The 16,466-nt window shown below is 44.6% G+C and overlaps 1 protein-coding gene across 1 annotated transcript in view; it reads right to left on the bottom strand.

Moving 5' to 3' along the window:
• LOC137412430 (serine/threonine-protein kinase ULK2) overlaps positions 1-16,466 on the bottom strand; it is a gene marked incomplete in the record, with an annotated part of 138,914 nt that overhangs the window by 46,392 nt on the left and 76,056 nt on the right. The window contains 3 exon segments of the mRNA XM_078782942.1: positions 4,272-4,322; positions 13,546-13,628; positions 13,799-13,857. Coding sequence (XP_078639068.1) covers positions 4,272-4,322; positions 13,546-13,628; positions 13,799-13,857 — 193 coding nt within the window.

Here is a 16,466-nt window from a genome sequence, read left to right as displayed (position 1 = left end):
AAACATGAAATTAAAAACACCTCACAGCCACGAAACACAAAAATTAAAAACACCTCACAGCCACGAAACACAAAAATTAAAAACACCTCACAGCCACGAAACACAAAAATTAAAAACACCTCACAGCCAACAAAACACGAAATTAAAAACACCTCACAGCCACGAAACACAAAAATTTAAAACACCTCACCACCACGAAATTAAAAACACCTCACAGCCACAAAACACTAAATTAAAAACACCTCAGCCACAAAACACTAAATTAAAAACACCTCACAGGCACGAAACATGTAAGTAAAAACACCTCACCACCACAAAATTAAAAACACCTCACCACCATGAAATTAAAAACACCTCACAGCCACAAAACACGAAATTAAAAACACCTCACAGCCACAAAACACATAATTAAAAACACTTCACAGCCACGAAACACGAAATTAAAAACACCTCACAGCCACAAAACACATAATTAAAAACACTTCACAGCCACGAAACACGAAATTAAAAACACCTCACAGCCACAAAACACATAATTAAAAACACTTCACAGCCACGAAACACGAAATTAAAAACACCTCACAGCCATGAAACACGTAATTAAAAACACCTCACAGCCATGAAACACGTAATTAAAAACACCTCACAGCCACAAAACATGTACTTAAAAACATCTCACAGCCATGAAACACGTAATTAAAAACACCTCACAGCCACAAAACACTAAATTAAAAACACCTCACAGCCACAAAACACGAAATTAAAAACACCTCACAGCTACGAAACACAAAAATTAAAAACACCTCACAGCCACAAAACACGTAATTAAAAATACTTCATAGCCATGAAACACGTAATTAAAAACACCTCACAGCCACGAAACATGTAATTAAAAACACCTCACAGCCATGAAACACGTAATTAAAAACACCTCACAGCCACGAAACATGTAATTAAAAACACCTCACAGCCACGAAACACGTAATTAAAAACACTTCACAGCCACGAAACACGTAATTAAAAACACTTCACAGCCATGAAACACGAAATTCAAAACACCTCACCACCACGAAATTAAAACACCTCACACCCACGTGATTTAAAAACACCTCACCACCACGAAATTAAAAACACCTCACCACCACGTAATTCAAAACACCTCACCACCACGTCATTTAAAAACACCTTACCACCACGTAATTCAAAACACCTCACCACCACGTAATTCAAAACACCTCATCACCAACAAATTCAAAACACCTCACCACCACATAATTATAAATACCTCACCACCATGTCATTTAAAAACACCTCACCACCACGTCATTTAAAAACACCTTACCACCACGTAATTCAAAACACCTCACCACCACGTAATTCAAAACACCTCATCACCAACAAATTCAAAACACCTCACCACCATATAATTAAAAACACCTCACCACCACGTAATTCAAAACACCTCACCACTACGTAATTCAAAACACCTCACCACTACGTAATTCAAAACACCTCACCACCAAGTAATTCAAAACACCTCATCACCAACAAATTCAAAACACCTCACCACCACATAATTAAAAACACCTCACCACCACGTAATTATAAATACCTCACCACCACATGATTTAAAACCACCTCACCACCACGTAATTATAAATACCTCACCACCACATGATTTAAAAACACCTCACTACCACGTTATTTAAAAACGCCTCACCACCACATCATTTAAAAACCTCACCACCACATAATTCAATATACCTCAACACCATGTGATTCAAAACCACCACAACGTTATTTAAAACACTTCACAACCACGGAAACAAAAGTTTGAGGGAGTCGTTAAGTGAGAACACAGACACTGCCCAGATGTGTCGATATATAGATAAATGACTGTACCCGAGTTGCCGTTTTGTCATGGTTTAAACCAATCATAATTCAAACAATTATTTTGCACAAATGTATTTGTAATACACATGATATTACCTTTACAAACAATTGAAGCTGAAAACTTAAGTTGTAAAAAAAAAAACAATTTCCCCCAAAAATTCTAAAAACAAAAACAAACAAGTGAATCCTCTTGGATTACGCTGAGGTTCGGGCATGGAATTTCTAGGAGGAAGTATAATTTGTATGCAATGAAAGTACATGTAATATGGGATCGAGTAAGATCGAGTAAGCTTCACCAGTGCGCGTGCGCGAATTTACGTCACGTAGGCAGCGAGAAGGCGTTCCCCAACACGAACCAATCAGGAACTGCCACGCCCACTTATATGATCTCAGAATTCCTGTGACAGGAATTAGCGTTACACTGGCTGGAAGTCATTCGCTAGAGGCGCTTCCTCAGCGCCAATCACCAGTGCGCGTGCGCGAATTTACGTCACGTCGGCAGCGAGAAGGCGTTCCCCAACACGAACCAATCAGGAACTGCCACGCCCACTTATATGATCTCAGAATTCCTGTGACAGGAATTAGCGTTACACTGGCTGGAAGTCAATCGCTAAAGGCGCTTCCTCAGCGCCAAAAATAATTGGAATTTTTTTCAAAGTAAACAAGCATTCTGAGTATTGCGCTGCAATACATGTCCCCTACAGGCAGTCTGTCATCCGGAAAACTGTTGGGGAAATTACCAAGGGTTATTTACCCACAGGTTCTGAATCGTTTCCAATCGCTAATTACCTCAGGACGGGCTCACCTGTGATTCGCACTCGGGACTTCGATTTATACACCTCGCAGACAGGTCAGCAGAAGCACGAGAAAATAAGTTGTTGATAAAGAACCTTTCGAGTCGCTAAATATCAGTAATTTATTATATTTTCCGGTTCACGATCAATGATCGATGTGTATATATATGTTGTGCGGCTTGGCTCTGCCCCTCCCGAAAGTGCGCGCTGTGTCGCGCTTTTCACATCCGCGAGACGAGGCTGAGGGCGCGTGGTGCGGCTTGAGGAGAACTCTAGAATAAACAAAGTGCCATAACTTTGTCAAAAATGATAGAAACGTCGTGAAGTTCGAACTTGATCTGTAACTTATCATGAGGAAACCATGTACCAAGTTTGAAATCATTAGCATCAAGGGTTTAGAAAAAAAAGGTTACATTTTTTAACTCTGGAATTGACCTCAGCAGCAGTTGCGACCGTTAAAAAAGTGTTCATTTGTCTAATTCGGACATTGTGGGACACTCCAGGGATGTCATTAGCATTGTTGATGTCCATAAGCTGCTTGGCCAGTGCTCTACAAAAAAAAAAAAAAAAAAAAAAAAGCAGCTTGGTAATGGAACACCCCTGCTCCCTCCTCCTGAAGGCTTCTGCAGCCAATAAATCTCCGAGTTATCATATCAGTTATGAAGGAAAAATATTTGGGAGGATTACAATTGAGGTGATGCTGGTTTGGGTTTATTTAAGAGGCGAGTTCAGGCGATGCCGGTTTGGGAAGGGGTCTTATGGGTCTTCCATTTCTAAAGGGCATTTAAGGTCTAAAGGGTGTTCAGGGCCTAAAGGATTTTCAAGGTCTGAAGGGTATTCAGAGGGTTGAGGGGCTTTGGAGGGTTAAGGGTCTTTGAGGTGTGAGAGTACTCGGGTCTTAAATATCTTTGGGGTGCAAAGGGTCTGAGGAGTATTCGGTGTTTTAAAGTATCTCCAGGGTGTTTGAGATCTTCAAGGGTCTTAATGGTGGTATGGGTCTAATCTCCCAAGCACGTAAAATGTCTTCTCTCAAGCATGTAATCTAATCTCTCAAGCATGTAAAGAGGGTATTAGTGGTCTTGGGGTTCTTTAAAGGCTGAGGTGTTGCATGAAAATAACCAAAGGACAATCCTCAGGTCAGACTTGGTCTGTGTGCCAAATTTGGTGGTTATCCGCCCAGCGGTCTTTGCAAAAAACACAAACAGACAGACCGAAGAGGCCTGCATTGTGGATTCATCTGTTGATTTGGAGAATCCAGAACTACTGGGTATTCAGGAGTTTGGAGGGACTGCTTAACTGTATAGAAGAGCGACAAGCACGGATGTCCCATGATTTTAGCGACAAGCACGGATGTGCAGATCGGACTGACTGAATATAGCTGTGAATATTACCTGTATATTCAGTGTTGTACCTGATGTTTTGAATACACAGTTTCATTGTTCAATTGTGACAAGTGCTGTTGTGTTCATTGTAGCGTAGCACAAGTCACAGACACCGGCTGACAAGTTTCTTGGTCCAATCATCATCTTTACAAAACGTAAACGTGTCCAACTGTAACAAATGTGCTAATTTATTGAAACTTACATTTTTTCATTGAAGTGGTACCCTCCAGGAATGGATGGTTGAAGAATTCATCTGGAACACATGGTCAAGGGAGATGCAAATTATGCTTAATGCAAAGAAAGTCAATAATAGGCAAACAATCAATTCTGGTCAGGTCAGTCTTTTGGGACTGCCACTGGTAGCAGGTAACCCAGTGCTACCTGCCGCATGGTCAGGTTGTCGGCGACTAAACCGACACCACTCACTGGCTTTGCTAGTGGGGAGGGTGTCTATGACACCCTGCCAGGACCAAAAACAACACCTGGCAAAGGGCGGATGAGTTCCCCTCGGGAGCCGATGGCCATCCAGTAAGGAGATGGTGTTTCCAAAAAAACACCCATCTGGATTGGACCGGTTCAGGTCATACCAAAGACCTTAAGACAGTATGTGCTGCTTCCTTGCTTGAAAAGGATAGAGCACAGACAATCCCCATCGGTTGGCATCCATGGGGAGGAGGAAATTCCTCTTCAAGAAATGTCCCGCTGAGTACAGTGAGAAAAGCGGCGCCATTGTTATGACGTCGCTGGTACCCAGAGTACCACGGGAAGTGACGGTAGTGACAGCACTTCCCCCAAGCTCAGTGGCTGTTTTAAGTGTTTGTCTCGTCAATCTCCGTGTGTGTGTGTGTGTGTGTGTGTGTGTGTGTGTGTGTGTGTGTGTGTGTGTGTGTGTGTGTGTGTGTGTGTGTGTCAGCTCTATTACAAGCCTTACTAAGCCCAGGTGGATAAAAAAAAAAAAATCAAATTCAAGCTTTTAACTGCAAACTGTTCAAACAGCATGTGTACGAGTAAATACCGTTTGAAAACAAAATCTGTATACCAACCCTGCATACCCTATTTAGTGCATTTACTGTATTTAGTGTATTAACTTATCACAAGATATCCATGAGTGTTGCAATGAATCTTCGGTTGTGCTCCTGCATTTGGCCTCATGCCTGTGAGGATGTGCTGTCATGACAACAATCAAAAGAAGTACAGATACATTCAAAATACACCGCCCACATGCCAAATAAATAAATAACATCCTCAAGCGCAGCATTGTCGTGGTGCCTTAGGCACCCGGAAATGCCACCATGCAGCGCATAGAGACGGTATTGGGAGAGAGGTGCACAATAATTGATGAGTTAATTGTGAAATTAAAATAAATATATAATAATTGTAAAATAATTCATTTCTTAATCAATTGGCTAATAGCATACCTAAACCACCAGTGTTTCATCTGAATCTGTAACTTTTTGAAACAAATTACATAATTAATCGATTAATTGATTAATCAATAAATCCAAAATATCCTCTTTGATAGCCACATCACTTGGTCATTGCGGGGTCCAAATATCAGCTTCCTAGCTTAAAAGGTTCCTGAGATATTGCCCAGATGAGAAAGAAAATAAATAAGTACTTAATTAATCGACGATAATTAAACAATTAATCAATTAATTGATTAATATAAAAAAATTTAAAAAATACTGTTTTTGCCAAAGCATGTGCGCACTATTATGCCGAAATTTCAGCTTCCTAGCTCAAAGGATGGCTGAGATATCACCCGGACAAACAAACAAACAAGAAAACAAACAACCAGAGTGAAAACTGAGTACTCCCTTTTAGCGCGCGTCATTGCCGAGCCCCCTTCAGTGCCTGGCAATGACATCATGCAGCGCCTGGAGATGGCATAGGAAAGGAGTGGTATACAGCAGCTCACAATGGATGTACTACAGACGTCTTTGATGGAATATATCAATACAAATCTTTCATTGTGAACAAAAGTGCATTGCCACTGTTAACAAGCGTTATGCCTAGGTCCCCCGTCGGTGAAGTGATGTGAGTTGACAAAGTGGAAGACGCAAGGCGGCCATCTTGGATTTTGACGTGGTGACCCAATTTTCAATAGCGTTCTTCCTTATGCCGAGATACACCCACACACCAGATTAGAAGTTGGTACTTCGCTTATTTTTCAAGATATTCTGCTCACAAGGTTCAGACATACATGGTGTCAGACATACATGGCGGCGGCCATCTTGGATTTTGACGTGGGTTGCACCCACACACCAAATTATAATTCGGTCCTTCGCTTACACACGCAAGCATGTACGCACGCCCGCACGCACGCAAGCACAAAGTGCATTGCCACTGTTAAAAATGTTAACTGAGAATACAATAACAACTTGTATTCAAAAAAAGATCTTTGATGTGGCAAACATTAGATCAAACCCCCAACTGTGCTTTGTTATCAGCAGAAGATAGACAAGTGACGATGACCTGAAATTTAGCAGTCTTCTTCCTCTCACCATGGACTGCAAATTACCACCAAACAAGGAGAAAAAGACAAATTGTCATGACCCCCATGGTTTTAGTAATTTTGTTGTACGGAGTTAAAGCCTCGTCCTGGAGGTGGGGTTGCTATCTTTATCAAAAACTCTCTTCCTCACTCGCCCTGCACTGCACTCTCTCCACCTCACCCCCAGGAATACCTCTGGCTACGGCTTCCCCTTCGCTCCCACCTCTTGTTCATATGTGTGTTGTACCGTCCATCAAACAGTGATGACTCCATCTACATCTCGCTGTCTGATAATATGGACCAACTTCTATCTACTCATCCCAACTCTCTCTTCCTCATATGTGGTGATTTCAATTGTCACCATGCAAGTTGGCTGGGTGTGGGTACCTCTCTCACCAGCCATGGCTCCTCAGCAAAGGACTTCTGCGACTCACTGGGACTGACACAATCTGTCAATTTCCCGACCCGGATCTCAGTCAACGGAGCATCTTCTCTTCTGGACTTGGTTATGACTAACTTCCCTGAAAATGTCTGCTGCTCTTCTTCTGCTCCAATCGGCTCATCTGATCATGTGCTTGTTAAAGTGGACATCTCTCTGACCATTCTCAGGGAGCCTGCTCAGCGTCGACGAGTCTGGCATTTCACTCAGGCCAACTGGCACGGTCTTCAAGCAGCCATCAATCATCTGGACTGGTCTCCCATCTCTACCACCTCTGACATCAACTCATCCTGGGAATTCTTCCAAAGTAAATTGCTCTCTCTCATGCACAGATTTATCCCATCTCGTCTTCAGTTGTCATACCCTTCCTCCCGTCCATGGTACACGGATTCTTGTGGTGAGGCTGTTGCCCAGAAACAACTTGCCTTCGTCTCCTGGAAAGCAAATCCAACGGAAGGAAATCTCATTTCCTTTCACAAAGCCCGAAACAAGTGTGTGTCCACCCTCAGGAGAACCAGGAAACAATATCTCTCCATTCTCAAGACCGAACTCTCTCATCTGTCTCCCTCTTCCAAATCCTGGTGGCGTCTGGTCAAATCTGTTTCTGGTGTTTGTTCCCCCTCCATCCCCTCCCTTACCTCAAACGGCTACACAGCTGACTCCGCACGTGAAAAAGCTGAATGCCTCAACTCTGTGTTTGCCTCTAAATCTTGTGTCCCAAACCCATCCCTCTCTGTACCCACCATACCCAGTCGTACCCAGCTGCTCCTGGACTCCGTGTCCTTTCCTCCTGACAAGGTGGAAAAGTTTCTGTCAACCCTCGACTCTGATTCTGCAACTGGACCTGATGGCATCAGCCCACGGGCCCTAAAATCCTGTTCTTCCGCTCTTTCTCTCCCTCTCTCTGTTCTCTTCACCCTCTCTTTTGCTCAAGGTCAACTGCCATCTGCTTGGAAATCTGCCAACATCACCGCTTTGCACAAAAAAGGTGCAAAAACAGATCCCAGCAACTACAGACCAATCAGCCTTCTCCCAATTATCAGCAAAGTCATGGAATCCATCATTGCTTCAGATATGAAATCTTTCCTCTTCTCCAATGGCTTTATCTCTGATCATCAATTTGGTTTCAGACCTGGACACTCCACTCTGGACATGCTGCCTCTGCTGTCTCAACAATGGATGGAGGTCCTCAATGCCAAACAGGAAATTAGAGCTGTCTCCCTCGACATATCACGTGCCTTCGATACGGTCTGGCACCCCGCTCTGCTCACCAAACTCTCCTCCTTTGGTATCCATGGAAATCTCCACGCATGGCTGGCGGACTTCCTCTCTAGTCGTAGTCAACGTGTGGCCCTGAATGGGTTTCTCTCATCTCCTCTTCCTGTTCAGGCTGGAGTTCCCCAAGGCAGTGTTCTGGGCCCTGTGCTTTTTCTGGTCTTCATCAATGATCTCTCTGACTCTCTTGAAAATCCTCTCTATTGCTTTGTTGATGACTCCACTCTCTGCCGCTCCATTCCTCATCCCTCAGATCGGCAGTCTGCAGCCTCCTCACTCTCTGCAGACCTGGACAAAATCACAGACTGGGCAAACAAGTGGAACATGTCTTTCAATCCTGACAAATCTCACACTCTTACGATGTCTCTCCGAAAAGACCGACTGGACAACCCTCCCATCTACTTTCTGAATAATCCTCTCCAAGAAGTTCTGTCACTCAAGTTTTTGGGTCTCACTATCTGCCATGATCTTTCCTGGGAAAACCACATTTCCAAGCTGGCCTCCAAAGCCAGTCGCCGACTGGGCATCCTCCGTCGTGCGAAGTCCTTCCTTGGCACACCTGAGCTCCTCACCACATACAAGGCTTTCATTCGCAGCTGAATGGAGTACTGCTCTCCCCTCTGGGCTGGTGCTCCTGCCTCACACCTAGCTCGTCTACACGCTGTTGAAACCAAAGCGTTCAGAATCATTGGAATCTCCCGCGATGACGCTATCTCCGAGGGCCTTTCACTTAATCACCGCAGGCAGGTTGGTGGTCTTTCCGTCTTCTACTGACTCCTCTCCGGCCTTGCTCCCCCAGCTCTCTCTGGGCTCTGTCCCCCAAATATTCCTGCAGGTCGCACAAGATCTGCCTGCAACCCTCTTATGGTTAAACTGCCAAAATCAAGACTCTCTGCTCACCTTCACTCCTTCATTCCTCTTTTCTCCCGCCTCTGGAACAAACTCCCTCACTCTCTTCAATCCCACTCCTCCCTCCAGGTCTTTAAAACGGCTGTTCACCACCATCTCTTATCTTCCCCAATCCAAAACGTTGATCTTTTCTACCCCCGCTAATTTCACCCCAAATCCACTTTTTTGATGTGCCGACTTCTTTCCTGGAAGTCCTTGCGTTTTATAGCTATCCTGCCTTCCCCCAGGCCCTCTCCCTCCAAAAACATCTCCCGATGTCCCTGCTCTCAAATGTTGTGTTTGTGTGCTTCCTCCCCTTCTCTTCCCATCTTGTCGACCGCTCCCCTTTTTATATACTTTGTTTGCTTGTTTGTTTGATTTGTTTGTTTGATAAATGTTAGCTCTTTCACGAGCCTCGACTCTGTATACAAATGTGAGTGAGTGAGCGGTGTTCAAAAGTGAGTGAAAAGTAGTCAAGTTATCAATTAATTCAATCCCACCTACCTTAAAACATTGTCCATGAAATGAAAATGTTGAGTGATAAGCATGGTCCAGTATAGACCTGTACTACCACTACCACTACCACCACTACTATTACTACTACTACTACTACTACTACTACTACTACTACCACTACTACTACTACTACCACCACTACTACCACTACCACCACTACTACTACTACTACCACTACTACCACCACTACTACTACCACCACTACTACCACTACCACCACTACTACTACTACTACTACTACTACCACTACTACCACCACTACTACTACCACCATCACGACTACTACTGATACTACTACTACCATGACTGCTACTACTATCACTACTACCACTACTACAAGTACACTACATTGTCAAAAGTATGCGGACACCCCTTCTAAATAGTGGGTTCGGCTGTTTCAGCCACACCTATTGCTGACAGGTATATATAATCAAGCACACAGCCATGCAATCTCCATAGACAAACATTGGCAGTGGAATGGGCCGTACTGAAGAGCTCAGTAACTTTCAACGTGGCACCGTCATAGGATGCCACCTTCCCAACAAGTAAGTTCGTCAAATTTCTGCCCTGCTCGAGCTGCCCTGGTCAACTCTAAGTGCTGTTATTGTGAAGTGGAAACGTCGAGGAGCAAGAACAGCTCGGCCATGAAGTGGTAGGCCACGCAGGCTCAGAGAATGATACCGCCGAGTGCTGAAGCGCGTAGCGCATAAATATGGTCTGTCTTCGGTTGCAGCACTCACTACCGAGTTCCAAACTGCCTCTGGAAGCAACATCAGCACAACAACTGTTCGTCGCGAGCTTCATAAAATGGGTTTCCATGGCCGAGCAGCCGCACACAAGCCTAAGATCACCATGTGCAATGCCAAGCGTCGGCTGGAGTGGTGTAAAGCTCGCCACCATTGGACTCTGGAAACGCGTTCTCTGGAGTGATGAATCATGCTTCACCATCTGGCAGTCCGATGGACGAATCTGGGCTTGGGAGATGCCAGGAGAACGTTACCTGCCCAAATGCATAGTGATTGTAAAGTTTGGTGGAGAAGGAAAAATGGTCTGGGGCTGTTTTTCATAGTTCCGGCTAGGCCTCTTAGTCCCAGTGAAGGGAAATCTTAATGCTACAGCATCCAATGACATTCGAGACAATTGTGTGCTTCCAACTTTGTGGCAACAGTTTGGGGAAGGCCCTTTCCTGTTTCAGCATGACAATGCCCCCGTGCACAAAGCAAGGTCCATAGAGAAATGGTGTGATAGAACTCGACTGGCCTGCACAGAGGCCTGACCTCAACCCCAAACACCTTTGGGATGAATTGGAACGCCGACAGCGAGCCAGGCCTAATCGCCCAACATCGGTGCCCGGCCTCACTAATGCTCTTGTGGCTGAATGGAAGCAAATCTCTGCAGCAATGTTCCAACATTTAATGGAAAGCCTTCCCAGAAGAGTGGAGGCTGTTATAGCAGCAAAGCGGGAACCAACTCCATGTTAATGCCCATTATTTTGGAATGATATGTTTGAGCACATATGGGTGTGATGTTCAGGTGTCCACATACTTTTTGCCATGTCGTGTATGTAGTTACTACTACTAATAGTAATAAAACAACAATAACAGTTCTGATTTAATGTTTTACATATTCCTCTGTTGAAAGTCGTTTAAGTTGTGATAAGAGAATGGAATCATTTTGCTTGTAACGCTCAGATAATCTTCATGCACGATGTGCCACTTTAGAAAATAATTACCAAAAATAATGAATGGCTTATAGAAAAATGAACTGCAACGGCTGCCATTCAGTCATCTTTGGTCGGATTACAAAACAAAATCTTCTGCGTATGTATACTCTCATGTATCGTCTTTGTACTGAGTTGAAACAAAATTAGTCCGTACATGTCCGAGATATGGCTGTGGACGGACAGACGGTACCCAATCCACAAGCCCCCATTTCGGACATGAGGGTACGACTCTTGCCCCAATCCGTCCTGTTAACCTAGCATAAGCAATTTAAAACTCACTATTGGAAACAAGTTATTTTATTTCACTCATGTCCAAAACATGGACATTGAGTACCAGCTTGCTGGGATGAATGATCACGGTGTACCCCGATTCAGAATAGGCACACTGTATCCCTGCGCATCGTAAGAGCGTGGCCAAGGGTTGGCGTCAGGAAGGGCATCCGGCCATAAAAACATTGCCTCAAACAGGGAACCATGATTGTCATGGGGCCCGCAAGGCTAACCCCCGCTCTAGCGGGGAAAAATAGCCTTAAAACGATCATTCTATATATATATACTCATGTCCAAAACGTGTTCACAATTGTAATTAATGCTTGCACATGTCTTAGTACATTTCCAGAAAAAGTTTTACATTTGACTGGATGGAATAGGTCGTTATGCAGTGGATCCGAATGAGCCGGATGGATTAGGTCTTTATGCAGTGGATCCGAATGAGCCGGATGGAATAAGTCTTTATGCAGGGGATCCGAATGAGCCGGATGGAATAAGTCTTTATGCAGGGGATCCGAATGAGCCGGATGGAATAAGTCTTTATGCAGGGGATCCGAATGAGCCGGATGGAATAGGTCTTTATGCAGTGGATCTGAATGAGCCGGATGGAATAGGTCTTTATGCAGTGGATCCGAATGAGCCGGATGGAATAGGTCTTTATGCAGGGGATCCGAATGAGCCGGAGGAATAGGTCTTTATGCAGGGGATCCGAATGAGCCGGATGGAATAGGTCTTTATGCAGTGGATCCGAATGAGCCGGATGGAATAGGTCTTTATGCAGTGGATCCGAATGAGCCGGATGGAATAGGTCTTTATGCAGGGGATCCGAATGAGCCGGATGGAATAGGTCTTTATGCAGTGGATCCGAATGAGCCGGATGGAATAGGTCTTTATGCAGTGGATCTGAATGAGCCGGATGGAATAGGTCTTTATGCAGTGGATCCGAATGAGCCGGATGGAATAGGTCTTTATGCAGGGGATCCGAATGAGCCGGAGGAATAGGTCTTTATGCAGGGGATCCGAATGAGCTGGATGGAATAGGTCTTTATGCAGTAGATCCGAATGAGCCGGATGGAATAGGTCTTTATGCAGGGGATCCGAATGAGCCGGATGGAATAGGTCTTTATGCAGGGGATCCGAATGAGCCGGATGGAATAGCTCTTTATGCAGTGGATCCGAATGAGCCGGATGGAATAGGTCTTTATGCAGTGGATCCGAATGAGCCGGATGGAATAGGTCTTTATGCAGGGGATCCGAATGAGCCGGATGGAATAGGTCTTTATGCAGTGGATCCGAATGAGCCGGATGGAATAGGTCTTTGTGCAGTGGATCCGAATGAGCCGGATGGAATAAGTCTTTATGCAGTGGATCCGAATGAGCCGGATGGAATAGGTCTTTATGCAGTGGATCCGAATGAGCCGGATGGAATAAGTCTTTATGCAGTGGATCCGAATGAGCCGGATGGAATAGGTCTTTATGCAGGGGATCCGAATGAGCCGGATGGAATAGGTCCTTATGCAGTGGATCCGAATGAGCCGGATGGAATAGGTCTTTATGCAGTGGATCCGAATGAGCCGGATGGAATAGGTCTTTATGCAGGGGATCCGAATGAGCCGGATGGAATATGTCTTTATGCAGTGGATCCGAATGAGCCGGATGGAATACGTCTTTATGCAGGGGATCCGAATGAGCCGGATGGAATAGGTCTTTATGCAGTGGATCCGAATGAGCCGGATGGAATAGGTCTTTATGCAGTGGATCCGAATGAGCTTTGGTACTTTATGGCCTGAAACTCTGATGGAATGATGCTCCACTAGTGATGCATACATGTTTTTTGTGAGTGCAAGTGAGTGCGAGTGCATTTGTCCCACCAAAATCCATACGATCCTTTTGGTTTCGCTTAAGGAGGCGAAGCAGAAGATCTTTCAGTTGAGGAGACGTCTCACTGGGTATGCTGAGGTTAACAAAACGGGCAATGGTACAAAATGCTCAACTCACATCAAACCCACAATGCACATAAGTACTACACATGTGCTGTCCCATCACTCAATGTAATGGACTTGGATTACACAAAACACTGCTTAATCACGGCTTGTTTGTGTTCATCTAATCCAGTACACATACCTCGGAGTAAGGTTTTTGTTTTTCTCATAGAAAAGGCGAAGGTTTTGTGGGCTGCTTGCCTGAAAAACAGGAAACATGCCACAAAGAATAAAACATGAATGTTTCAGTCGCTAATGAGACTTCTCCTGCATACTCAAACATGGCAACATCAAGAAACTGCAGGATAATGAAACCAAGATTTATTTCTTAAGCTTCAGTGTATTTTTTACTTTAATGGATTTGTATTGGGGAGATATACTGAATGATGGCGAAACACAGGTGCTGATATTTTGTGTAATTCTTTGTATAAACACTTCTTCTCCCCCTAACTTCCCCTTGCTGTCTCGCCCCACCCCCTTTATCTCTTTCTCTTCCATCTCTTCCTTCCATCTCGAGCCGTAACTCACCCTTCCAATTCTAGTTTCCTTCATCTCATTTAACCCTTTCACCTTTCTCTGATCCACGCCCTCACCACAGAGACTTTTCCCAGATTGTTTTTCATGGTTTTGTCGAAATATGTTTAAACCTTCCCCTGCAGTATTTTATTCAATGGTTTATTACAACACGCTGTTTTTCGTCCTGTTTAAAAGGCTTTTTCAATTTCCTCTTCAAATCATTCCATTTCAAAAAAAAAATCAATCTCACTGTCATTCCTTTCAACATTCCCTAAACTCACCTTCATTCCACCCCTCCGCTATCATTTTCAAACGGATCTCTGACTTGAAAATCACAATAAACCCAGTTTGTAATAAATGTTCTAACTAAATGTTCTAAAGTGGCTAACCCCCACTCCAGCAGGGAAAATGGCCTTAAAATGCATGTTGTGTTTGTTGTTGCAATAAATGTTCGTTTTTCATCAATCATCCACTTTCGAAACTCCCCCCACACCCCTCCCCTCCTAAACTCCCCCCCTTACCTCCTAATCTCCCCACTCACCCTCCTCTCCTAAACTCCCCCCTCCCCTCTAAACCTCCCCACTCGCCCCTCACCTTCAAAACTCCCCCCTCACCCCTCCCCTTCAAATCTACCCCCCACCCCTCCCCTTCAAATCTCCCCCCCCCCCTACTATTCTTCACCAATTCTTCCCCCTCCCCCCTCCTCCTCAAAGCTGCCGCCTCCTCACTTCCTCTCCCTTCCATCACATACCACCACCTCCTCCAACCTTCGACTTTGCTCTGCCTCCCCTCAAACAACACCTCACTGTGCCTCTTCCCATCACCATCAAACCTTTCATCCTCCTCATCCTTCCCTTTCTTCTAACCCTTCTGCAATCTCCGACACACTATCAACAGCTCTCCCAACCTCCCCCTCTCCCCTCTCCCCTCTCCCCTCTCATCTTACCCTACCCCTCCCCCCTGTCCTGTACCCAATGCTCCCCTCCCTCTTTTTTTAATTTTTTGTTGTATACAAGATCGAGGCTCGTGAAAGAGCGAACATTAATCACACAGAAAGACAAAAACCGACACATAAAACATATAACATGGGGAGCGGTAGACAAGATAGGGCGAGAGGGGGAGGAACACAAACACAACATCTGAGAGCAGGGACATCGAGAGATCTGTGGGAGGGAGAGGGCTTTGGGGGGGGGGGGGGAGGAGGCATGGGAAGGGGGGGTGGGAGAGGTATAAAACATATGGACACTGTCAGGACTTCCAGGAAAGAAGTTGGAATTTCAAACAAGGTGGATCTGGGGTGAATTAGGGGGGTAGAAAAGATCAAGGTTTTGGATGGGGAAAGATAAGAGATGGTGGTGAACAGCTGTTTTAAACACATGGAGGGAGGAGTGGGATTGAAGGGAGTGTGGGAGTTTGTTCCAGAGGCGGGAGAAAAGAGGAATGAAAGGGTGAAGGTGAGCAGAGAGCCGAGATTTCGGCAGTTTAACCATCAGAGGGTTGCTGGCAGATCTTGTGCGACCTGTAGGAATATTTGGGGGACAAAGCACAGAGAGAGCTGGGGGAGCAAGGCCGGAGAGGAGTCGGTAGAAGACAGAAAGACCACCTACCTGTCTGCGGTGAGTGAGTGAAAGGCAAATTCTTCTTAACGGTATAGACCTCAAACATACGGGGCCTTCGCTCAAACCTGATTGATCTCTCCATACAGGTTGCTTCTGACAAACCAGACGTAATCTGCTCAACAGAAACTTTCCTCCTTCAAGATGTCTCTGATTCCTTAATATCTCTTCCTGGTTACTCACTCCTCCGGTATGATAGATCTGACCCTCATCCTAGTGGTGGGGTTGCTATCTTTATCAAAAACTCTCTTCCTCACTCTCCTTGCACTGCACTCTCTCCACCCCACCCCCAGGAGTACCTCTGGCTACGGCTTCCTCTCTGCTCCCACCTTTTGTTCATATGTGTTCTGTACCATCGTCCAAACAGTGATGACTCCATTTACATCTCCCTGTCTGACAACATGGACCAACTTCTATCCACTCATCCCAACTATCTATAAAGTTTTGACTTTTTCAACATATTTCAATATACAGCTATTTGATCTTCATTTCAACAATATCGATAGATAAAGGTGATATAATATAACAAATATCATGAAACATTTACATCTTGTAGTCCATTGTATAATTTAAATAAACATAAATGAAAATTTCGCATGTGGAAAAAGTAAGTACACCCCATGAAATGTTTTTTAAAATCTTTTTAACATATGTGGACATATCAATATTTGATCTTCA

Source organism: Myxine glutinosa, chromosome 8 (assembly GCF_964187855.1).
Source record: "Myxine glutinosa chromosome 8, kmMyxGlut1.1, whole genome shotgun sequence".
Lineage (NCBI taxonomy): Eukaryota > Metazoa > Chordata > Myxini > Myxiniformes > Myxinidae > Myxine > Myxine glutinosa.
The sequence above is the reverse complement of the archived record's forward strand: the minus strand, read 5'-3'. Positions and strand labels throughout refer to the sequence as shown.